The sequence below is a fragment of the Branchiostoma belcheri genome, unplaced genomic scaffold (assembly GCF_001625305.1).
Source record: "Branchiostoma belcheri isolate BF01 breed outbred unplaced genomic scaffold, Haploidv18h27 scaffold32, whole genome shotgun sequence".
Taxonomy (NCBI): Eukaryota; Metazoa; Chordata; class Leptocardii; order Amphioxiformes; family Branchiostomatidae; genus Branchiostoma; species Branchiostoma belcheri.
The window spans coordinates 923,794-948,497 of NW_017803932.1; the positions used below are offsets into that span (position 1 = coordinate 923,794).

Sequence of the window (24,704 nt, forward strand, 5' to 3'; positions counted from 1 at the left end):
GATACTATTGTCGAAACCTAAATGGCTTGAGGCATTGTGTTGAACAACACATTATCAAATAATCCTTGAGCACTAAATCCCGGACTACAATATGGCTTCTTACACTTCTTAACAATGGAATAGCGTTTGTTCTAAATGGCCTTGCCATTCAATGTCCTCTAAATGGCCTTGCCTTTTTCATTCATCACCAGTACTTCTTCAACATGTACGTGTTTCATTAGCTATAAAAACTTCATGAAATGGTTACAGTTATTTGCCAGAGGACAAATGGAGGGTTATTTAGTGTGACATGTCCATGACATCAGCAGAGGTCACCGTCTCCCAGGAGGAGCTAGTCTTGTCGATCGGGGGCAGTCTTCCCAGGGTGATGCTGCCACCACCTCGTCTCTTTCCCAGGCTGGCTTGGAATGGCATCGCCCTCGCTCCCATGTTTACCTTCTTACCTGATAGGGATTACACGATACACATTGTTAGACAAGATCCCAACGAAAACAAGATGACTACACAATGTATAACAGAAATACTGTTGAATAACATTCCTGGAATAGACTCGACAACAGGGAAATGTTGTCATTTTGCTATCTACTAGTACTTAAGATTACTCTGTCGTTTCAGTAATATTCATAACCTTATATCTTGAAGAGGAAGTTTGCACTATAAATGCTCATAATGAATTCGACTAGAGGATCATATAAATCATGGCAATGGAGATGAACTTACGATTGCCCCATGGGGGTAGTGTTCCATAGTGCCTTCCACGTGGAGGTAGTCCTCTCATTGGGCGAGCTCGAACTGAGAAATGAATGATTGAGAAATTAAGGGTAAGAATATTCTTTGACATCCTATTTCAATTCAACATGCAAGTGTATGTATGTGTGTTCGCTCATGCGTGCGTGCATGTGTTGTGGAATATTCCTCAATATAGTAATATTTTCCATCTCCATATTTTGAGTCTTAAGGTAACAGATGACATCAGAGTTTGTTCTCTTCTCACTTACCTGACGGTAGATGGGTGGGTCTTGTCAGCTGTCTTGCTAACGCTGGGTATCCGTACTTCTGGAGTGCTTTGCAGAATATCGGGAAGGCATGTTCGGGTCTGTAGGTAATACAATCAATGTTAATCTGTATTATAATATAGCCTTTAGTAATGAAGATACCTCAACATGTTAATTGTCAGTGTTTCAGAAAACAACTCCATAACCTGATGTCACACAGTGTGGTGGTTAGCACCATTGTGATGACAACGACAAATTTTGATATGTGCACAGGTGGTTCTTCCTACACATTTAACAAACTGCTGCTCAAACTTGATAGACAGGAGTGTCATGTACTAAACCTAACTGGATTTTTGTTCAAAATTTTACAGTCATCAGTGAAGGGTCAACGTTGTCAAAGGCCTTCGAAGAAATGGGTGTTGTCAACTATGATAAAACACAAAGTAACGACACACACCTTTGGCTCAGAATGTCCACAAGTTTGGCGGCTTCGTCCTGTCGGGTGAGTTGTGTCAAGATGGCGGCCATGTCTGCCTCCTTGATGGCGTGGTTCTTCAGCATGTAGTCCCGAATGTCGCGCACGTCCAGGTGACGTATGATAGTCAGGCGGTGACGCTGTAGGGCCAGCTTGTGTTGAGCCTCTATACCTACAAATTAAAAAAAACATTAGTAATGTGTTCAAAGGTCCGTTAGTTTAAAGACCGTATGAAACCTACATTAAGTTATAGAATACAGACACGAGCATTTGTACGTCGTACGACTTGGCGACGCGGGAATTGTTTCAAAGCTCCAATGGACTTGAAATATGTGAATACCAAACCAAGAATCATGTATAGCTCATTGCAGTGACTTCCGTCACCAATTTTGCCAAATGAATGGACACGTTTTGAGAGCACTTGGCCTTGCAAGAATGCAATTCTTTGGTATCCACAGAGTATGTTTTTATTCGATGTCTGGAAACACAAAAAAATAGCTTAGACACGAACCTTTGTCGTCGTACGACTTGGCGACGTAGTCGTTAACCATGGGGAGCCGGCCGATGGTGCTGGGGGCGTGGACACTGCTGGAAATCCCCGGGGAGATGGTCGACTCGCCCAGGGACAGGTCCTTCACGGAGCCGGACATGGACGCCAGGGACGACTGCTGGTCCTTCAGACGCACGGAGGGGACCTTCAGCTCTGTGAGCAGACAAAATCGTGCGGGTTGTTATTGGGTTTTTAAATATGTCAGAAATCTGCCAATGACTATAGCAGTGTGGAAAGTAAATACTTATGTTGAAAGGTAACTAGCAACAGTTAATATGGAACAATGTAAAATTTTATAGCGAGTGCCTGTGTCGTCTACAAACATGCACCATGACGACATCGTCATATAAGTGAACACCATGAACAGAATGTTTGATGAGCTAAAAAATTAGATGGCAGTATTTACAATGTACAAATGGATCAAATATGATGGAATATACCTGTCTTGGTGGCGATTGGCCTGAGTAGTTTGGCTGCCAGTCCCGGGTAGCCGCACCGCTGCAGGGCGGCACAGAAAACGTTGAAGGCCCGGGGTCCTCGCGCCATGATCATGTGGATGAGTTTGGCAGCCTCGTCCTGATTGGTCAGCTCCGTCAGGATAACCTGGAACTCAGCCGGCTTCAGGACCTTCCTCTGGACCAGGTAGTCTCGTAGGGGCCGAACGTTTAGGTCCTGCGGGACGAAGGTAAGTGAATCAGTCTCAGATCTATCGTCGTTTAACATTGTGTTCGCTCCAAATGTTGCATGCTGGACAAGCACTAAACAAGTATAGGTTTCCATACGGTGAGCGTACATATTGTTATACATCTCTCCATTTATATCAAAGTTAACATCATGTTGATAACCACAAACTTTTAATTACCAGCGACGTATGCTACATATTTTTACTCTCTATGGCGTCTAACTATTATTATCCTTTCAACTCTTTTCATAAGTTCTGTCCATTCAATCCTTTCAAGAGATCGTTCATTGTTAACCTAACTCATTCTAGGAAACGCCTTCTATATTTGCAATATTCTTTAAGTTTTCAAGAAATGCATTAAGCTCAATCTCCAGGCTTTGGCACGGAGATATCATTAGCACTGACTTTCAAAGCCAGTCACTACTCCGTCGCACTACGTGGTAAGCGAGGTAACACCAGCTTCTTGTCCCTTAAACGCCTTGCCTATAGATACCCACCTGTATGATGGTAGCGCGGTGCTGCATGAGGATCTCCCGGTACCTGTCCTCCCCGACAGCCGCCGTCAGTGGCAGGAGGGACGGCAGAGGGTCTGGCTGTAGGACAACCTCCACACCACTGCCCAGATCCAACTGTGGGATCACTATGGACATGACGCAGGTAGGTTATGTCACTTCTATTCGCAATAGCGTCAGATAAAAACGAGCGATTCTCTAAAAGCTCGTCGTACGTTAGAAAACACACAAGGTCCTTCTGAAAGTCGAGTTACTATATATGCAATGGTTCCTTTGACTCCTGTTTACACATCCCCTCCTAATGATAAACATTTTGTGACAAAGCTGATGTTGGCAGAAGCACCAACCTACTAGTCTATCACTATCGATGATAGAGATTGTAGAATGATTGCTAGTATTAGTAACGACACATATCTTGATCTGGTCTTGTTTCCACCAACTAGTAATAGTATACGTATACCATGATAATACATGTATATGTTTCATGCTATGCTATTTTCATCTTATATACGTTGTGAAGGTGGTGCATCTTATAAGAAACCATATTGTTACCCACCTGTGGTCATCTTTGGTTTGATGTCGGCAGCAGGAGTCTTTGGTGTGTTGACCACGTATCTCCTCAGACCTCCCGTCTCTGACAAGGAGGAAAGAAAAAAAAAACGTTAACACATGATAGGTACATATTTTCTTCAACTATTATAAATTACAAAGAATATGGTATGAGGTTAATACATATGGAAGATATAGTTTGGAGGTATTCCATTGCAGATGCGTGAGTAGAGATGGCCTTCGTCTTATAAGCTTATGAAGTCTGAGATAGTAGTTAGAATTTATTTACCTTCATCCGGTGGGAAGACGAGCTTGGCGTCCACGAAGCCTCCGGCTGCCCTGGGACAGATCACGCGCCTCTTACCGCGAGGCTGGCGGAGAACCTCCTGAATAGAGGATCGGAAGAAAAGTGTTTAGATTGGTTGACATCATTCGTAGCGATGGGAAGATGACAACGTTGATTCAGATTGGTTGAATTAATAAACATCGTAAATAAAAAGAAAGATTTCTCTTTATCATGCCCATACACTGTATGGACGTGCAAACCGTTAGTGTTAGGGTTATGCACAAACAAGAACATGCAGCTCTGTACCCACCTTGTAGAACATGTGCGGCATGTCGATGTTGCGCTTGACGCAGTGAGGGCAGACCAGGTAGACATCGTACCTCAGGCCTGGCCAGCTGGTCAGCAGAGCAGCTACCCCCTGCAAAGCGACAAAAAAGGCCACAGCACGATCAATTTTTATGCTCCCTGAGAAATTACTATTGACTAAGTAGACAAAAGAATAAACCCATAAAGTATGTATAAAGTAGTATAATGAGGAAAAGTTACCCTATAGATTCTGAGGATTTCCGTCCACATGGTGTCTATCTCGAAGCTGTCCCCTCGCATGGCCAGCTCCACCACCGCGGAGGTCTCGGCTGCCCTGCGGCCCAAGTAGACTCTCATGCGGGAGGGAGTCGTCGCCAAGACCCCATCCTTCCAGTCCGCGCGGGTAGCCACTGGATCGATGTACTCCTGCATACAGACGCTCGCTGCTTCGAAGAAGCCCGTTGGGTACCACTGTCTGAAGCCAAAGATGATGGTGAGTTGTTCGGTGTCCTCCGGTGCCCTCGGAGGCCAGAACAGCTCGTAGTGGGTCGCCTTGGCATCGTCGGAGAAGTACCACGGGACGTGCATGACTCTGTTGTCGGTTCGGCTGGTCGTGATGTACCAAAGGCCGAGATGCTGCAGGACGGCGATGACACCTGACAGGATGTCCCCGTACAGATCGCCGAACTGGCTCCACAGGAAGCGCAGGATCGTCTCGTCGAGGATGCCGTGTTTCAGGAAGTCGGCCTTACGGTCTTCGAAGTCGTCTTCACTGATGTTCCGGACGCCAGCTGACCGGAAGCGTGGGTGGTTGAAGTCGAAGAGCTTCTCAATGTCACCTCTGAGCAGGAACAGGAGGATGACCTTGATGACCTTGAAGAACTGTGTGGGGTTGGGGAACAGCAAGTCGCTCAGGATAGGAGACTCGATCTCTGCACCAAACCAGAAGATGTCCCGCCTGTGGTGAAGGAACCGGATCGCGATTTCCAGCTTTGGTCCGCTGAGCCCTGTCAGCTCCCGTGCAACTTCCTCTACCTCATCCCACGTCATCACCTGCCTACCCTCCCCGTGCCTCCTCAGGACGGTGTACAGCTCTCTCCACGACCACGGCACCGGGAAGGCCTCGCTGTTGGCTGGCTTCTTCTCCTTCATCATGAAGCCGACGATCTCGTTTGCTAGGTCGTCCAGACCCGCGAGCTCCGGCGAGGAGCTGACCGCGAACACTTTGCTCGGGAGGCTACAGCGATTGCGGATGAAATGCTCCAGCTCCTGCCGTCTCTCCAACAGCATCTCCCTGTTCAAGCCGTAGAGTTCATTGGACGGTTCCAGCCTACTGTGGCTCTTCATAGCATCGTTGATGTCTTTGACTTTGGTCTGCAGTTCCGAGATGAGGTGCTGCTCTTGTTGCTGGATGCGCGCCATGATTTCCACGTGTTTCGCGGCGAAGTCTTTGGCGGTGCAGAAGTCACTGTGGGTGCCGACAAGGAGGACGCGGCACTGCGGCACGCGGGCGTTCAGGAGCTCCAGCCAGTTTCCGATGGCCTGCCTGTACTTGGCACTGACGTACTCGTGTGCGTTGAACAGAACCAGGTACAAGGCGTTCTTTGGAATGACCAACCGGTCGGTGAAGAAGTCGAAACCGCTGGTGTCCACCAATTCTACTTCGAACTCGTCAAACGTCCACATGTGACTCTCCGGGACGGTGGGGTTCTCTGGGTAGAAGGGTTCGTCTTCTTCTCCCGTGAGATGAGACTCGCTCTGCAGAAGTGTCCGCACTAAGCTGGACTTCCCTGATCCGGGTGCTCCCAGGACCACCACCTTGTGATGAGGCATCTGCGCGATCCCCGTTCTCTTCATCTCCGTCACATACTCGTAGATCATCGGCAGACCTTCGTTGCAGACATCTATGGGGGGTTGACGGAGGGGGTTGTCCTTGACTGTGATCATTGCCAGTCCCGCCATTTCCAGGATGGCGTTAGGCAGGGCTTCAATGTTGTTACCGTCCACGAGAAGAACTCGGAGTTTCGACAGGTATTTCAAATCCACGGGCAGCCAGTCGATGTCGTTTTCTCCCAGATCAAGTTCTTCGAGCTCATGTAGCAGAGTCAGCTCCTTGGGAAAGGCCTCGAATTGATTGTTACGAAGCCAGACCTTCCTCAGACGTTTTCTTCCCTTGATGCCCTTCAGAGTGCTCAAGTTGTTGTTGCTGACATTTAGTTCCTGTATCTCCGCCATGTTGGGCAGCAGGTCAGAGATGGAGCTCAGGAAGTTGTTCTGTAGACAAAGGGTCTTCAACTTCCCCCACTTCGGTGCCTGACCGGTAGGAGTCGTAGTGAACAACTTATTGTCCGAAATGTCCAGCTCTATCAACTTGCTCCTCTGGAGGAGAAACGCAGGGATAGAGGTTAGACAGTTCCGTTCAATGTTTACTTTCTTCAACCTCTTCATAAGGCACTCCTCGTCTGCCACGTCTGCGATATGGTTGTTGGACATGTCCAGTTCCTCCAACATGACGAGGGTCAGCACAACTGCAGGGATTTGCACGAACTTGTTACCGGCCAGGTTCAGCTTCCTGAGACGCTTGCTACACTCCAACTCGTAGGGCATATCCTTGATCGCGTTGTTCGACGCGTCTAAGACCTCTAATCTCTCTAGCTTCTCTACAATTTCAGGAAGTGTTTCAAACTTGTTGTCCGCCATTTTGAGTCTCTTGACGCTCGTGGCACCGTAGACTTTGCCCTCTACGATCCAGTCTGCCATCTGGTTGTTCGAAATGTCGATATCCTCGACTCCTTTCAGTAGAGATACGATTTTGGGGACAGACTGAAACTCGTTCTGAGAAAGATTGATTCTTCTGAGTTTTGACAGGTGACAGGGTCCGTCCGATACCCTGCGAAGTTTGTTGGCCGAAGCGTCCATGACTTCGAGACTCTTGAGGTCAAGTATGAACCGAGGTAGAAAGGGCAGCTCGTTGTGGCTCACGTCCAGTCGTTTGAGGAACCTCATGCGGCACTCCTCGTCGTCCGTCATTTCCCTGATGGTGTTGAACGAGACGTCAAGTTCAATCAGAGCGCGCATGCCCAGGACTGCCTTCGGAAAGGACACGAACCTGTTCCGAGCCAAGTTTAACTTCGTGACTCTCTTCAGCCTCGGCTTCTCCGGGAACGTCGTGAGTTGGTTCCCGGAAAGGTCCAGCTCTTCCAGGTTATTCATGCCAAGTAGGACCTCAGGTACAGCCTTGACTAGACGGTTGTTTGAGAGGTCAGCGCGTCGGAGCTTTACCAGGGAAGCCATCTTTAACGGCAGAGATTTGATGAGGTTTTCTTTGAGCAGCAGAACCTCGAGCGACCTCATGTCCGCAATGTCTGGCGTGATCCTCGCGATCTTGTTGTAACTCAAGTCCAAGGTCACGACGTCCTTGAACTGGTAGACTTGGAGGGGCACGGTGACCAGGTCACACCGGCACAGGTTCATCTCTCTCTTGCCGGTGTCGTCCGAGGACACTCTGGACGCGATGTCTCCCATGGTCAGGCTCATGGCCGGAGCCACAGTCTGCTGCGGCGTCATCATGTCAAGAGCGGCCATTTCGAAATGACTGCTGTCAGACTACTTGACTTTTAAGTGCTTTTCCAGTCACACTTCTTCGTTGCTTTGTCTAAAGAATACATTTTGTAATCACCCTTAGATGGAGCATTTCTGAAAAGAAAGATATAGCAGAGTTAATCATATTGTATAAAATAATCCCACCAGTGTCAATATGTCGTCACAGAATTATCAGACAGTATAAAAAAGAGTACTTTGGTTATGAGTAGAAACTAGAGACTGTAGAATATAATCTACCTTGTTTATATTCTATGATTATGTCATGATATAGCTTTTGATAATGTTGACCCCCCCCCCCAACATACTAGTACTTGATACTAGTATTACTAGCTCAACTAGACGGGGCAAGGCAAATGAACAATCATCACTAAGACTAGCGCATTATACTCAAACATTACTAGTATACTCGTAGATTGTCCGGAAGCAACAAAAAAAAACGTAATACTGAGAGAAACAAAGTACAGCTAGCCTCATAATCTTTCCCCTGACCAAGTGATGACATGAACGACAGCCGGTGTAACACAAGATAAGCACCATAAAGCCTTTATGACGACCAAGTAACATCGAGTTACCAACGCGAAGCTGCATCGTCGTTTGTTATGAGGTGTGGAAAAGTTCGGACAAGAAAACAACAACAATACCCACCAACCCACCACTGCTGAGGTTTCCTTAGATTAGTAGTGACCCATAATGTCTATCGCGCCCCCGTCGATTGTACGCTTGTGAAAAGACCGGTTTCATATACACCAGCACCAGAAAACTCCGAGCATTGGTTTACCTGTTGCCTAGCGGTGGCCAGTGCCAAACAAGAGATCACTGTACCAACAACACTCATTGAATCAGCGGTCTCACCCGGGAAATAATTAAACACTGCTCGAAAACGCTACCACACAGGGACAAATTTTCATTCTTCCTGGCCAAAATTGAAGGACGTAGGACGCTCATAGTACGTGAGGTTCGCTGGCAACTTTTTTTGCGTTGACGTACACAAACACACGTCTGTGACAGGTTACCAAACCTCCTGTCGGAAAAAGTAATATCGCGTTACAATGGGAGGCATTCAGGAGAACAAAACTTAGCCCACGGAATGTGTCAACAAAACCATGACACGCTTACAACCCACGTAAACCTTAAGTTCGGAGTGTAAGTAAATCCGCGTCGAGACCTTTTTTAAGGAACCGCGACGTTTTTGGTGTCACAAATGTGACATGTATACATAATAATCCTTCCCTTCCCCTCCTCACTACGACAAGCATCAAAACACTGAAATGCCGTGCGGACAAAGGATTCTTGGTTTAACCATAAACAACGTTTTGCTTATCTCTATACAGCCTATCAAAGACCATTAAAACTAACTAGATCTTCTGACGTACCCCACTAATTAGTGCGCAGTCCGTGTGAATGGTACAGCAGGGTCAAAATGTGCCCTCCCTGTTCACATAGTAACGCTTTCAACGTTGTAGACATAGAGTAAATAGTAGAGCCCTCACTACAAAGGCGCTGAGAGCGAACGTGGTTTCTGTATATGATTTCATCACAATTATTTCACCATTAAGAAAAAAGCGCCTCCGGTTGAAACATAAACACAGCTGTGGAAAGCAGCGTCCAAGACTTAGTGAACGTAACGTTAAGTTTACTATGTCGTTTCTTTAGTTTTTCGTTCCATTCGTTAACGGTATCCTGAAAGGAAAATATACGAGCTTCACCTAAAAATGTCTAGACTGATACATTATGTTTGCTCGTTGTCCATGCAACAGCACTGAGACTGACACAACAAATTCACGTTGCTTTGCAAAACTTACCACCACTTCTAACCTTGAGACCTATAAGCCGCTATTCTGTATTCCAGTGTGACGGAGGTCATTTGAGATCAACCGGGCATACGGTACAAGTTCTAGTCACGTTGTAACAACACGATGCATCCACGAACATGCAATAAACGTATACATTCAGTTTTCGACAAAAATTGATGCAGATTCCATGTGCAGATGGTTTCACATCACCTTGCTGAATTTAGTGTACGAGGCGTAACCATAACGAATATGGGACAAGTGCACATGGCCTTGGTAGGAAAAATAAACTGTAACAAATTCCTAAACCTTCACAAACATACCGTATGAAGAGAATGTTATATCAAACGAGAAGTGACAAACGTATAGATCGTCACATACCCGATGTTTCTAGTTGCTACACATCTGCAACAGTTAAAAGTACACAGAACACGGTATGTGACATTACAAGCCGTCCGTTGAGACGGTGGAGTGGCCTCAAACTGTTTGGGGATGCAAGCTAGAGCCAACTTACAGATATTCCAGAAACACAGAGCGAACTGCGACGTCCATAGATGCAAATCAGTTGCTATTTTAAGGCCACTGAAGCTTCTGGCGCTGTTTCTTGATCTAAAATGAGACCCACGAAGCTCAAAGACTTGTGACGACTCAACGCACTCGGCTCTGAAACTGGTTGTCAAGCTACCGCTCATTGTGAGCCATGTCATTCACAAACTAGCCAATCTATTGAAGTAAACACAGAATACATACCTTCTTAATCTCCCTTTCTTGTGTCCATTACGCCTCCATAAGGGTTGCTTGCATTTCTTAATCCATAAACTCACGAACTTTGAAAAAGGAGACTGGGATTTAGCGGGGAAACCGAGGTGCTGGGTCTTCTTCGCCAAGGAAACGCGGTGAGTGGCTGGCGGTGTCAGGTGAATGAGGGTCAAGCTGGCGGCTTTTGAGTCCCAGTAGTGCCGCGGAGGGATGAACTGATCAGCGGCGATTCACGGGCATGGCGTGACGGAGACTGTATAAGGAGAACAGTGACTTGAGTACACAGGCTGCCAAAACTACCTGACAGTCCGTCAGCCAGGGTTGTCACAACGCCACGGGTAACCGTACGTGCGTCCTATTTGCTGAAAGTAAATGTTGTCCAACCACTACGCAGACCAAAGACTACAATGAAGTGTAAGACACGTTTGTCGTAAGAAAAAAACGTTTTCACGTTGTTGATAGGGGGAGGGAAGAGTTCCACGGCCTCCTGGCGGTCCTTTCTTCTCGTGATTGCTCGCGTGAAAAGGCTGAATAGTTATGGGGAAACACAACGCGCGACGGAGAACAAAGACGTTAAATTTGATACAAACAAATAAACAACGGTGCCAGCGAGACAGGTGCGTCAGCTACATGTGTATGGGTGGGCCTGGTTTGGCGACCTAAAACGTGCCGTGCAACGTTGTTAAAACGTTATCGTAGCCAGCAAGCTGCCTCAAGTTAGATAGAATGGGACACTACAGAATAGTAGAAATCTAAGCCAGCTTCACCGATAGCACTATGGAATACGAGGTTAGAAGTTAAGCATTACAAGAAGCGGCAACAAGCAAGTGCTGCGCAAATAGAGCGATCGCGGCATGGATTGTTGATATGATTGTAATATTTATCACACTCAACAAGCAATCTAAATTGGTTGTGCTGACAGGGTCGTGTATTAATGCAGGATTGAGGACTGTTCCAGGAGCTAACTCTATTATATGTTTCATCAGCGTGATTATAATTGTATTACAGAAATTGCATTACCGACTTAGTCAAACATGTGTCACGCACAAAGGGAACTCATATTGCATGTCTAAAACGTGATTTTACTTGTCGTGTATTGATGAGTAAAAAGTGAAGCATTACATATGATCGAAAACTCGCAGAAAAATATAAGAACGAACCAGATGGCAGAGTACAGGGAAAAATGGCGAACTTGTGAACTGCAATTTCCCTGAGATATACCAATTTATCACGTCGACGTCACTTTATATATGTTGGTCCTTTTCAATGTAGTTTAACTTAAATATCCTAGTATACTAGTACTATAGTGCTTGTTTGATGTCAAATTCGTACTTACGTACTCGGCAACCATTTACAGGTTGTAACTCCGCAATGCCTAGAGTTTTTAGAATGAGTACATGTACGATTGCTGTTTAAATATTCTGTCAACATTTACTCAATGTTAACATGTGTAATGTTTGGACGGTTTGGAAGATATCTATGTTGACTCACTAATGCCAACATGCATTAGTACGATTCCGACACTCTAAATTCCTACGCAGTGAACATCGCTGTTGACTCTACAAAGAAACCAGTGATTCGGAGGGTAAAGGACTTGCATCTGTCCTCCGCAAAAGAAGAGTTTTTCCCCACTTAGAAAGCTGTACAAATACTCGCGCGCTTCGCCATACTCTACAACAGCGTCGACTTTGCACCTGACAACAGCGCCACCTACCGTTAGACTACCGTTCCCCTCGCTTTGCCCTCAGTGTCACACACACACGAACACATAGGCAATCCGGCAAACGCCCCGCAACCATGGTTAGGATCCGGAGTAGGTCGGAGCAAAGTCGGCTGGGTCGGCTGGTGTTCTGCGAGGTCGGCTGCTATTCGAATTAGGCTGCGCCAGCCGAATGTTTCAAATGTTTAAACCATTCGGGGCCGGGGGTTGGTCGGTTCGGACATGGTTGGCAGGTGTTCCGAGCTGGAAAGTCAGCACGCAGAACACCAGCCAATCATTTTTGTAGCCTGGTTACCAAACCTATTATAGCTCCCGAGTCCTACATCCTCTCCGCAAAATGATGTAGGACTCGGGAGCTATAATAGGTTTGGTAAGCAGGCTATCATTTTTGGAGTAGGTTATCAGTTTTCGCGGGTGTTTAGGGGTCAAATTTGACTCAAATTTAACTCAAATTCGCTTTGATTCGTGATATACAGAAAGTGAGGGGCTGTTCTAAGTTTGACTTTTTCATCCTCCTTTTCAAAATTGGTTTACCGTAAGTTTGCACTCTGACCTGAGAATAACCCTAATGAACAATGTACATTATACACTGTATATAATGTCCTTGGTAGAATCAAGCTGCATTGTTTTCATTCAACAACACAACAATGAACTAGAGTTCCTTCGCCTTCTATTTATATCAGTTGATGACAGTTCTGTTCCCAAATAACACAAGGTGTTCAAAGTATGGAAGTCTTATCTTAGCAAATAAGGCTATTTGTAACATTTTCTAATATAACGTTAATGTCTATAACTTTTAATCATTACAAATCACAATCAGGACGATCGTGAAGTCACCTTGCTTGCAACGTGATGAAATCAAATACCAACACCATTGTGACCGGCACGGTGTCTCCTGAGGCATACTAGTACTAGTATATTTACCTTTAATTTGCTTATTAAACACGGAAGAAAAAGAAACAGACCCAAAATTCTCTGGAGCTAAACGTACGAGGATCATTATGCTTTCCACAAACAGACAAACAAACAAACAAACAAGCAAACGACGGCATTGAAAACATACCCTTTTTATTGAATGTAACTATTTTATTATGGGGAACCATAGTCAAGTTAACATGAGTAAATGAAACATGCTGGCTTCAACTTCGTTCTCTCTAGCTCAAACATCTTTACCGGCGTTTTCATAATGTATCAGCAGACCTGGTTGTAGGCTGCAGTTTCAATATAAGTGCTAGGTGACGTTGTTGACTTTCCGTCTGCGTATGAAATTCAGAATGACCTGCTCTTTCTGTCAATCATTGGTTTCAAAAGCATCTCGCCTATTCATCAATCATCGTACGTGCAATACAATACAATACAATACAATACAATACAATGTGATACAATACAATACAACATATATTAATGCTTTGATCTGTATCGGTGCTAACTCAGGTAGAGTTGTCTCCTTTTAAATGGCAGGGTTAGGGATTCCATGATCCATTCAATAGTTAATTGTTGCTAATTGCTTAGGCGGATGTCAATGTGTCTAGAGTTTTTTTGCATCATTTTACAGGATAAGGGTTAGGATTATATATAAGATATTATGGGTATGGCTATGTGTTATTCACAGGAACATCCTAGAAATACTGTACGTCGATGAAGGTCAGATATACATGCACACCGAATTGTGATAAAGATGAAAGAAAAGTTATTTACCCATTGATTGTAACGTTGTTAGTCTAGTAATTTCCGCGTTTCACGGACAGTGTCTGACCATGCGATTTTAGCTAATTCTAGTCCAACCATGAGTGTTTAAGCTCATTCTAGGCCAGCTCACATGTTACCTAATTATGTTTACCGAAGGAAAACATATTGTTTTTACTCAGTTTCTTCCTCCTCTTCTGTTCCAAACACTAACCTCTGACCTGACCAATGACATGATTTGTTGACGTCTGTCACCATGGTGACTGGTGTTGGGTTACATCATGTTGCAATTTCATGGTCTGCTCTGGTCCTGTCACCATATACTAGTAGTACATGTATGTGAATGTGTTTGAGTAAGAATTAACAGAGCAGACCATGTCCGAAGGTAAACATTATGCATTTGCTTTGCAAATGTTACTTCTCTAGTTAGCTAAATAATTCCCTAATGTGAGGACTAACGTCGCTTTATCGGATGTTTAAGCATGAGTGAACGGAGCGGAGGGAGAGTCTGCCTTTTCTGGACCGGGAAGCCTCGACCTGATGATAAGTTAAATAACCTTTATTGTACATTCATGCCCTATCGGGCTAAGTAGAGGCGAACAGATGAAATGGGTAATATACATGTTTGTATTACAAACAGCTCTAAATCTACTCTAATACAGAAGTTCGGTTTCTTCTCGTTTCTCAAGTTGTGGTGTTAAAAATATAATTTGAAATGGGTTTGTATAATACAGGATGATCAAAGCGCATAAGAAAGATTTTTTTTAATATTAGGCAAGTATTAGAAGTATGGAAACGTACTTGTAATATATCTAAAAAGATCATTTCTTTCATTGCTATATAAACTACAATCTAATTCTAACTGACTTAAGAGTGCGTCGGCATTGAGACTCCCAGTTGGCACATTTAGGCATATTCTGATGAAATGCTTTATATGGCGTTAAGGGAGGCCTCTAAGTCTAAGTGCAAAGGGTGCCTCCCTAATTCAGCCCGTGCTGCAAGATTACAAGCTGTTTTAGGTACATTGAGAGATTGTTTGCAGAAGTTTAAATCAACAGATTCGATTGGACAAGAGTTTGAGGTTTTGAATTACTAGTATCCCCAAATTTCTGATCCATAAAGGGATAAAGCAAGATAGGTTTCACACAAGAGTCGAAAAGCTTGTTTAAACTCGGTGCTCTTTCCCATAGCTTTGCCTTTTTTTTCCTGCATTTGTATTGATATGATTTCATTTGAGACAGTGAAGAAGAAAGTGAAAGTTCATACTTTACATTGTACCGCGCGTACCACACCATTTGATTGGTTGTCATGTCAAGGACCCTCAGCTGATGCAGTACGCGCCACCTGATTGGCCAGAGCACGCTAAAAAAAGTTACGTCATTGATCACGCTATTTCTGAACAAGCCGGCCGGCGGGCGGGGTAAGACAACCAGACCTTTGACAAATCCCAACGTTAAACTTTGACTCCCCGTACCGTTACACCCAGTCTTTTGACAGTTCGAGTCCTCAGGCGGGAAAACTGAGGAAACATCATGGGCTCCTCGGTGTCTAGAGACGATTTCGAGTGGACTTACAGCGAGGAACCGCACGCCAGTCGCAGGAAGCTCATTCTAGGTCAGTTCACATGTTACCTAACGTCGCTCTATCGGATGTTTTAGCATGAGTGAAACGGAAGTAGTCGCCCCACAAACTAGTAGAAACCTCTGTGACATTCTAAGTTATAGTTTATTGGTATCCACGGCGTTTTCTGACATAAACTACCACCATGCAGTGGATTCCCATACAGTGGTGTCCTGGACAGTACAGAAAGTGATTTTAGGGGTAAATTTTATGCAGCGGCCATTTTGCTGTCGAAAAAATGTCACGCAACATAACGTCTCAGCATGTCCTGTCTGCACTACTGTCACAGGGGACTGGGAACCAAACATCCAGTCGTGGGGATACAGAGGAACTAGTCTGTAGGGGAATGTCGTTGGATGGAACAGATACTCAAAGAGGGTCGTTCATAACTGTCTTCGTATGTAAATTTGAATAGGTCTTGACCAAACGCCGTGTAGTAAACGACTGTCAAGGCTAGTCAAGAGGGCCCGTTTTTATCTGAAACCCTGACAAACATAGGTCCACTACAGGTCACTTACGTCTGCTGTACGTCCCTTGTCATCTACTGCAGCATACATGCTTATACAGACCCATTTGTACCCAGCAGAGCATGTGGTCTCAGAATGCAGACATAGATACCCAGACATGCACCGTTACTTGCAGGCACCATGAAGCATGGTTTATTTATTTTTTTAGGAAAATACATATTATGTACCAACGATTTTCTATGTCCAGTGGGATATGTTTGCGAAATGTATACTAGTGCTATCCCATTTCACATTTCATTCTGCTTCTATGTTTTATTAAGCTTACACAAAGTACAGTGTTATATCTATATTATGTATTATAAGGAACAATTTGTTGTCAGGTGTTCAATTTGTTGTCTTGTATTGGCAGGTTGTCAGATAAACAATAAATTATATGACACTATACCCAGCTTATATCCCCATCAGGAAATAGTTAACAGACAAGAGGTGGAAATTCACAAGGAAAATTAAATTGGGTTTGGGTTGGCCAGCATTAAAAAAATTCAACAACTTGAACAAGGTGATTTGACTTTTTAAAAGCAGAAGTAGACAAAGTGATGAATTATAACTGTTACTAATAAATAAAAGTAATATTACCATACAACCCCGTGAACCCCCTCAAAGTTCATTTATGGTCCAGCCCTACTCATTGGTTCCCATCACAGGATATAGATACTTGTTGTGGGTTGTTTGGGATGTTTGTATTTCCAGTTATTTATCAAGGTAAACCACCCTTTGATTTGGGAAGTAAACAAATGTGTAGTAAGCTAATTTACAGCTGATAGCAGGTGCATGGAAGAGGGATTTGGTTCTCAAGTTGTATCATTAGACTTCCTTGTCTTCCCATCAATTATAGTCCAAGGAGTAGTCACTTGCATGCACTTGTCTTCAAAGATCCATACAAGTGCCCATTCTCAGGTTATTTACATATGACAACAGTAAATGTGTATTGGAATTTGCAGTGTAGTGGGCCATGACATTTAATTGACAGGGGCAATATACAAATGTAATTGACCCATGAAATGACCATGCACAGTGGTCCAGTCTAAATACTAGTAGTTTTACTTTAAGCATGAGAATAAAAATTACTTTTAAGCTAGGTTAGAGCAGTCCCAATAACCTCCCCCACCCCCACCCCCAAAGAAAGAAATGCAGAACTGGTAATTTCATTTTGACAATTACTCAAATTGATAAATTTTGTATTTCTAGTTAAAATGTCCTCAAATTTCTGACTACAACACTGTATACAACAGCTGTTCACCAGGAACGTCCTACCCAGTTTGCAGTGACCGTGCTTGTGGAGTGTACCCATGACTACATAATAAAGTCTGGCACACAGGACAATAGGGTATTCATTGGTTGGGTACACGACACGATGATCCTTTGTGTTCTGTTCAGGAAGTGAAATCATGACTGTGGTAATCCTGACTTCTGAGTAAGGCCGACTTTAGACTGACGACGGTACACGATCGCACGACAATCGTTGTGGGCGACGGCTGGCTTTAGACACATGACCAGAAAGTGTGGCGGACACCCGCAGCGCAGGAGGGCACGCCGCGCGCCAATTCAAAATGGCGAGAGAACCCCTTTTTTCGGCATGCTGTAGCAGATTGTTTTTATTCTGCTTTTAACTCGTTGTCCTGTTGATGAGACGCCGAGTTTGTGCCCAGCAAAGAAGGGGTATGAGGCACATGTACCGAGCGGGGCAATACTCCGGGTTTGAACCCGGCGTTCGGTGCTGCCGTCTGCCTGGCTACATTGGCCGGGAAGTGTGGATCGGCGGATCGGTTCGTACTGGAGAAGTAGCGATTGGTGGCAGGGGATTGTACTAGACACGTATGACGATATAAAGTCTTTGGTTTGACGACATTTAATGATACAGGCGATGTGCTTGGACATGAAATAACGCTTGCAGGCTTATTTGCATAAGGCCAATGACCTCCCACTTCCTTCGCCGGCGACGGTTCACTTTAGACGGTGGAAAATCCTCCTCGGACCCCCCGCTGAAGGATCGCACGATAGGGTCCGAGGTGGTAGTGACGACGATTCGAGGATTACCGTCGTGCGACTATTTTGATCGTGTTTAGACGGTGGTAAAATACCGTCGCCGGCAACATCTTGACGACAAACATTCGTACGACTATTTAACCGTCGTCAGTCTAAAGTGCCCCTAACACTTCATTGTTGTGGTACTAGTATTGAACATGTCATGTTGACTAGTATTTGTACGGATTTTGTATTTTGTTCTTGTATGAATACTATGATTGCCCAATTTACAGTTCAGTTCAGACCAATAACCTATGGTTGTAGGGCTGCCACCACAGCCTATGCCCTAATACACTAGAAAAAAAAGGAATGTTTAGTTTGTAAAATGTTATGTGTTGGTGAAGGTTAGACATCCAGCATTCTAGGTAATTAGATATGCCCAAAAAAGTTACCCAAGCAACTGCATATGATTTTGGAGATGGTTGTATGGTTATGTTCAAAATGTTATATGGTTTCTAACATTTCAAGATGGTTCTGTTCATATTTGAAATTTGATATGCCATATACATGTACTATGATGTAGATACTAGTAAACAGCTTCAGGCATACATGTATATTGTATACATTTGTAACATGATGTATGTCGATATGGAATTGTAACCACAATAGGTGGCGTAATGGCTTTCTTGTTAATCCAGTTGTTCAGCATGGGAATAATAGTAGACAAACCGCCCCAAGGGGAACGTGTGGTATATAATGAACCAGTCCACTAGAAAAGAGAATTTAGTTGGGAATCTACTCCAATAGACTGGAAGAAATTAAGCTATGAATTAATAACACACCTGTAATTTAGCACTGCGGTCATAATATTGGAACAAAATATGTGCAGTAAACAAATCTTCATAACCTCATAAATGTTGCTAGTTCTAGCTAACATAGTTACATCACAACTCCTAACTCCTTTACCTCCTAAAAACACCTGAAAAAAGCCTGTCTTCTCCATACTTGTAACTTGTCAAAGTGGAAAGCTTGTAAATCTCTAGCAGAAATCAACAGACACTCTAACAGGTAGCATTAAAATTTCATCACATTAGCTTACTAGTTAGCGACATTTATGATCTTGATGATGATGACCTATTGGTATTGTATTGTTTTTCTGTTACAGCAAAGTACCCACAGATGAAAGAACTGTTTGGGCATGACTCCAACATGGTATACAAGGTGGGCTTCATGCTCACCCTACAGCTCATAGCCTGCTACTTTGTACAGGTGAGTCTGTTTGAAATCAAGAAAATCAATCTCTTTGGTTTTCTAGCAACAGGGTCACCGTCAATGATTGTGAATCAGAGAAGATACAGGTACATGTATATGTATATGCGAAGAGTCTGCAGAAATATACTCGATGAATCAGTGTTTATTTTTAGCCATGGCTGTATTAGATTTCCCTCATCATAATCCATATTGTTCCATCCCAAAATCACAGCTGAATGTATAGTGAAACTACATATGCATGATGGATAATAATACACAAACTTGCTTGTTCTACAATAAAAACACAAACTTGTTGTATGTATGTTAAGATGCAGTTAATATTGCCACAAACCAGATTGAGAACATAGTCTAGCTGGTTTGTGATAGCCAGCTCCGAAGTTCATACTTTCTTAATTTTCATGATGGACAGGATGCACCGTGGCCGGTTATCATCCTCTTGGCATATTGTTTTGGCGGCATCATCAACCATTCCATGATGCTGGCCATCCACGAAATTTCACACAACCTGGCCTTTGGCCACTCCCGGCCCCTTCACAACCGTATCCTGGGCATCGTGGGAAATGTCATCATTGCCGTGCCCATGTCCATCTCCTTTAAGAAGTACCATCTAGAGCATCACAAGTACCAGGTAAGAGCCCTGCATTCTTTCATACGATCATTCAAAGGGAGAAATGACACATTGTCCTAGGTTTCATTTTCTTTGTTCAGGATCAAAGTTTCAAACACCAAAAACTGTCAATTCCAAATATATAGTATGTAGCAATCCCTTACTGCTTACTATGTAGCAATCCCTTACTACCCTTACTTAGGCTCCTTTTACATACAAGGATGCAGAAATATAAGGTAAGGTGGTGCTGTAGATATGAGGGAGGTTAAGACTCAAACTGAGCCAAATACAAGCAAACTTTGAGGACTGAAAGCAACATTTGAAAATTGACATGATGCTGAGATCATAATTAGCGATGATAGTGTCACGAAGAAAGTCAGAAAGTGCCTTTCACAAGGACACACAGCCAGGAATTGTACCTGTGGCCTCTCAATCCTGTATCTGCTAACCTGACTACTCGGCCTTTGGTACTAAGAGTGATGATGATGACTAGTTCTATTGGTAATACCCATAGTATTACACTTACTAACAATATAGTACTCTGATACCTTCATGGTGTTCCAGGGAAATGAAGAAATGGACATGGACCTGCCATCAAAGATGGAGGGAGTTCTCTTCCACACCACCTTCACCAAGTGTATCTGGCTCTTCCTTCAGCCCTTCTTCTATGCCCTCCGTCCACTCTTCCTGCGACCAAAGCCTGCCACAGGGCTGGAAATCATCAACACAATCGTCCAGATTGCCTTTGATGTGTCCATTTTGTATTTCTTTGGAGGCAAAGTGAGTACATTGTTCTAAGAAATATACACAACAGGGCTCAATTCATTTTTGGGAATAGGTGCACTGGTGCATCTAACCTAAAAAATTTGGTGCACAAAATTTTTTTTGGGTGCACCATATAAAATGAAATAAGTAGAATGTCCGCAAAAACAATGTTTCATTTCTAATGAAAAAAATGATTTTATTATTTTTCTGACACTTAAAGAATATGCTGTATACTACTATACATTTAAAATCTTTACATACAAAAATATAAGAAAATATTTGGGTGCTCTGGTGCACCCACAGAAAAAAATCGGGTGCACAGCTCCAAATTTGGGTGCACTAAGGTGCACATGCACCCAGTATTTTGGGCCCTGCACAGGGATTTTCCTGTGCATCTTACAGAAATTGATGATGTTTCTCATCAAAAACTCGGCACCTGTTTTGATGTCAACTATGCCTTTATTCAACAACTATTGCCTTAATACGTCTGTGAAACTATTGCCTTATATGATTACAGTAAGAAATTGTTTGTACATATAGGCGCGAGTATGTGATTATTGCTCATAATGTATGCTACTAAAGCCACCTAAAATACTTAATACGTGACCTTTATTTCTCTACGGTATGTCTATGTCAGAGTGATGGTCAAAATCCTTCCAATGTTCTCCAATATTGCAGAATGTCAAACTTTTGGAAACTTGAAGATCTTGAATCTTGAAAATCATTCTGCAAAATACAGACTGCAGGCGTGTATTTCAAACACTAATATAATTACTCTGCACTACACAGTCTCTAGCGTACCTGATGATCGGCAGCCTGCTCGCGATGGGAATTCATCCCGTGGCCGGACATTTCATCTCAGAACACTACATGTTCAAGAAAGGCTACGAGACCTACTCCTACTACGGTCCACTCAACGCAATCACCTTCAACGTTGGTTATCACAACGAGCACCACGACTTCCCCAATATTCCTGGGTGTAGACTTCCCAAGGTGAGGTCTTTATGTTAAAGATGTACCTCCAGTTAACTTATACATTGTACATCCATATATACATGGCATATTTGATTTATGTTGGGTGATGCCTGAAAGATTAAAAGAGATGCCATCGTGTTGAACAAGTCTTAGTGGCATCATCTGAAATTTTGTTCATGATATCCCTCTTTGTGGAAACTTTCAAATGTAATACTCATGATATATGCACATCTTGCCTGTAGAATAGTTTTTAAGCATTGAATCACACCACAAAAGATTAACTCTATTGCCTAACTTTACATGTCAGTTACAAACCATATGTGAAAAGTTGATCGATAAAGCACTACAGTCAACAGTTAAACCAGTATTTGTCATTGTTGACTGAAAAGTGCTATGATCTGTGACATATAAGATATTGTCTTACACATCTGCAGGTACGTGAGATTGCCCCAGAGTTTTACAACAACCTTCCGTGCCACACATCGTGGAGCCGTGTCCTGTACGACTTCGTGACAGACCCGGACATCGGACCATACGCCCGCGTCAAGCGCAGGAGTAAGCCCATCCCCATCAACCCTGCCAACCTGGATGTAGACGGTGACACCAAGGCAGAATAAAACATCACATGCAGACACAAGTACACTTCACTATGTATAATACATCTACACACACTACGTACCTAATGCTAGCTTACAGAAAGAACTGCAGACCTTTGGCCCTGCAATAAGGGTTTCCTTAACATAGCATGAAAACATTTGAAATATAGAGGTACTCAATACGAGCGATCGCCATGACATCATGGTAGGGAAAGAGCGGGTGATGGTTGGCTGATTTGTCTACCAATAGTTTGCTTATGTCTTCAGATAATTTGCATGTACATCATGTGAACAAAAACAGTGATCGCTTGTATGGTGTAAGGGAGGCAGAAAGTTGTGCTGTGAGGACCCCTTGTAGGTCAGGATGGTACTGCAACAATTTGGCTTGTTGGAGCTGATGAGCTAAGCTAGCCTGCTATTCAGCTTTGTTAGCAACCCTTGAAAGAAAACCAAGGGTGGATACCAAGCATAAACTAAGTGCCTCTCATTGCTCAAACTTTTCTCAACATTTATGAGATATCTAGAGCTTTGTAAATTTCTTGTTTCATCTCCTTTTGTTTATTATGGAAATAAGGTTGTGATTATTGTAATCTGTTTTAATTGATGGTCTTCTGTACCCAAATTAAATGCATTTTATGTGTGAAGGTTCTATCCTATGGCAGAACTTAACTTCCACATTTACAAAATCTATGCATGGTGATGTTAAGCTTACACATGTCCCAGTTGCCAGGCCTACCATTGACTTTGGCCCTCGTGCTCTTCAGATCTACCTACCAAACATCATATGTTCACAAACGTTTTTGGAAGCACAGGCAAACAGACAGACAACAGAAAAATTGCTTTTGTGATTAATCATTACTAGTATCACATTTCTTGTCTGCTTAGAATGATATATCTGAGACAGGCCCTAGTTCCTCTTTTCTTAAACAAGATTTTATTGTATTGTGACCATGCAATCAGTGCAGTTGGAATAGAAATTTGCATACTAGTAACTTGTTGTTTCAGCTGAAATAAAATCATATTGAAATAATTAAATGACATGATAGGTAAAATGTGAATTGATACCTACGGTAATGTTGTACCGCTGTACATAATATTTTGGACGGAAAGAGTGGTTATAAAAACAGTTGAAAAGATGATTGAATTATGTGCCAAGCCAGAGGAACAGTATCATTTTGTATTCAGACATATTTAGCATAATACAGGCATGTTGCATACTACAAGTATAATGCTACAAAATGTTTTGCATTAAATGGGAGTAATTCTTAAAACCATGCAAAAAAGTTTTTAACTTGCATGGTTTTGGAATGGAGTATGCCAGTAACAAATGGATACAATGATTCTAAAACATCTGGATATTATTGTGATGAAGACACATGGAATTTTTGTCATTGTCATACTCATAGAGAGCCTTGCCCTCAAAAGCTACATATTTTTTTTACAAACAAGTCAATATTATTTATTTTGAAATACCAGTGTTGTATTTTAAAGTACTTTATGTTTTCTTGTCTGCAAAATAATGGATTCTTTCTAGGAAGAAGTTTACATGTATGTATTTACAAACATGTATGTTGAATGGATGATGCCACAGTTAGGCCATGCACATAGAGTGCTCGGTGAATGACCTCAAAATTGTACTTCGCCAAAATACTTTGAAAACCCCATGGGGGCATTTGGTGAAGTTTGGGTGGGGACTAGATGCTGGATGGTATATTGTAGGGTTTTGTGTAAATACTTTTGTTTGAATACAAAAGATAAACTTTTGCTTCACCTTAGAATGTAAGACTGTTTGTTCCAAAATTATGTTTACAGTTTTACATATACATGTACGTTGTACTGTATTAACTCTGTAAGATGGTGCGACTAGTTGAGAGAGCAAAGCTGATTGGTATTTGTCAATTTGATATTGTTCATTTCACCATGAGTGTACCTATTGAGGCATTGCCAAAATTTAGAAGGAAATACAACATTTTGTGTCCTATAAACAAGTTTTACATGTGTGTATTTATGGTTTGTCCACATGAAAGCCTTTTGCTTTCATATACACAAAGAGAACATAGGCATGTTTTATTTCAGCATTAAATGAGTTAACTGGGTTATCAAGCTGAGTGAAGGTGTCATTCATTTTTGTGTTGTTGACTACATGTATAAGAGGTTATCAATATCATTAGGGACTTGACCGTTGCCTGTGTTGAGATAGACGATTGATAGGGGGCGCTTCTAAGCATTGCAGCATGTCTTGGAAGATAAGTGTGAGAGTCTAGTAACGTTACGGCCACTTGAGATACCACCGAGATGACTGGTCTTTTATCTTCTTTGTCTAGGAGAAACAACGGTCACGTACTGAAATTTTAACCAGAAAAAAAAAGAAATGCTGAATGATTTCGAAAAAGGACAGCCCACTCTAGTACATGAAGAGACCATCGGGGGTAATACTAGTACATTACGTGCAAATTTGCGTTGT

General features: G+C 43.0%; 2 protein-coding genes across 2 annotated transcripts; one reads left to right on the forward strand and one right to left on the reverse strand.

Annotated features, from left to right (window-relative positions):
• Positions 1-137: 137 nt before the first annotated feature.
• LOC109474899 (malignant fibrous histiocytoma-amplified sequence 1-like) lies at positions 138-11,571 on the reverse strand. The gene is made up of 13 exons (XM_019775372.1): positions 10,499-11,571; positions 8,019-8,051; positions 4,596-7,979; positions 4,360-4,467; positions 4,053-4,149; positions 3,771-3,848; positions 3,200-3,342; positions 2,461-2,692; positions 1,982-2,173; positions 1,453-1,642; positions 999-1,096; positions 721-792; positions 138-443 (listed from the first exon to the last, which is right to left on the reverse strand). The coding sequence occupies exons 3-13, from the start codon at positions 7,938-7,940 to the stop codon at positions 280-282; spliced, it is 4,719 nt and encodes a 1,572-aa protein (XP_019630931.1). The 5' UTR covers positions 7,941-7,979; positions 8,019-8,051; positions 10,499-11,571; the 3' UTR covers positions 138-279.
• Positions 11,572-15,342: 3,771 nt separating this feature from the next.
• Positions 15,343-24,164, forward strand: LOC109474924 (sphingolipid delta(4)-desaturase DES1-like). The gene is made up of 6 exons (XM_019775420.1): positions 15,343-15,527; positions 19,191-19,294; positions 19,707-19,925; positions 20,469-20,684; positions 21,459-21,662; positions 22,079-24,164. Exons 1-6 carry the CDS (start codon positions 15,446-15,448, stop codon positions 22,259-22,261), a joined length of 1,008 nt encoding a protein of 335 aa, XP_019630979.1. The 5' UTR covers positions 15,343-15,445; the 3' UTR covers positions 22,262-24,164.
• Positions 24,165-24,704: the final 540 nt, after the last annotated feature.

Coding starts and splice junctions, on each gene's coding strand:
- LOC109474899 (XM_019775372.1), bottom strand. CDS start 7,940: ATGGCCGCTCTTGACATGATGACGCCGCAGCAGACTGTGGCTCCGGCC. Junction 4,150..4,359: donor TGCCGCACATGTTCTACAAG/GTGGGTACAGAG, acceptor TCCTCTATTCAG/GAGGTTCTCCGCCAGCCTCG. Junction 3,343..3,770: donor CAAACCAAAGATGACCACAG/GTGGGTAACAAT, acceptor TCATGTCCATAG/TGATCCCACAGTTGGATCTG.
- LOC109474924 (XM_019775420.1), top strand. CDS start 15,446: ATGGGCTCCTCGGTGTCTAGAGACGATTTCGAGTGGACTTACAGCGAG. Junction 19,926..20,468: donor TAGAGCATCACAAGTACCAG/GTAAGAGCCCTG, acceptor ATGGTGTTCCAG/GGAAATGAAGAAATGGACAT. Junction 20,685..21,458: donor TGTATTTCTTTGGAGGCAAA/GTGAGTACATTG, acceptor TGCACTACACAG/TCTCTAGCGTACCTGATGAT.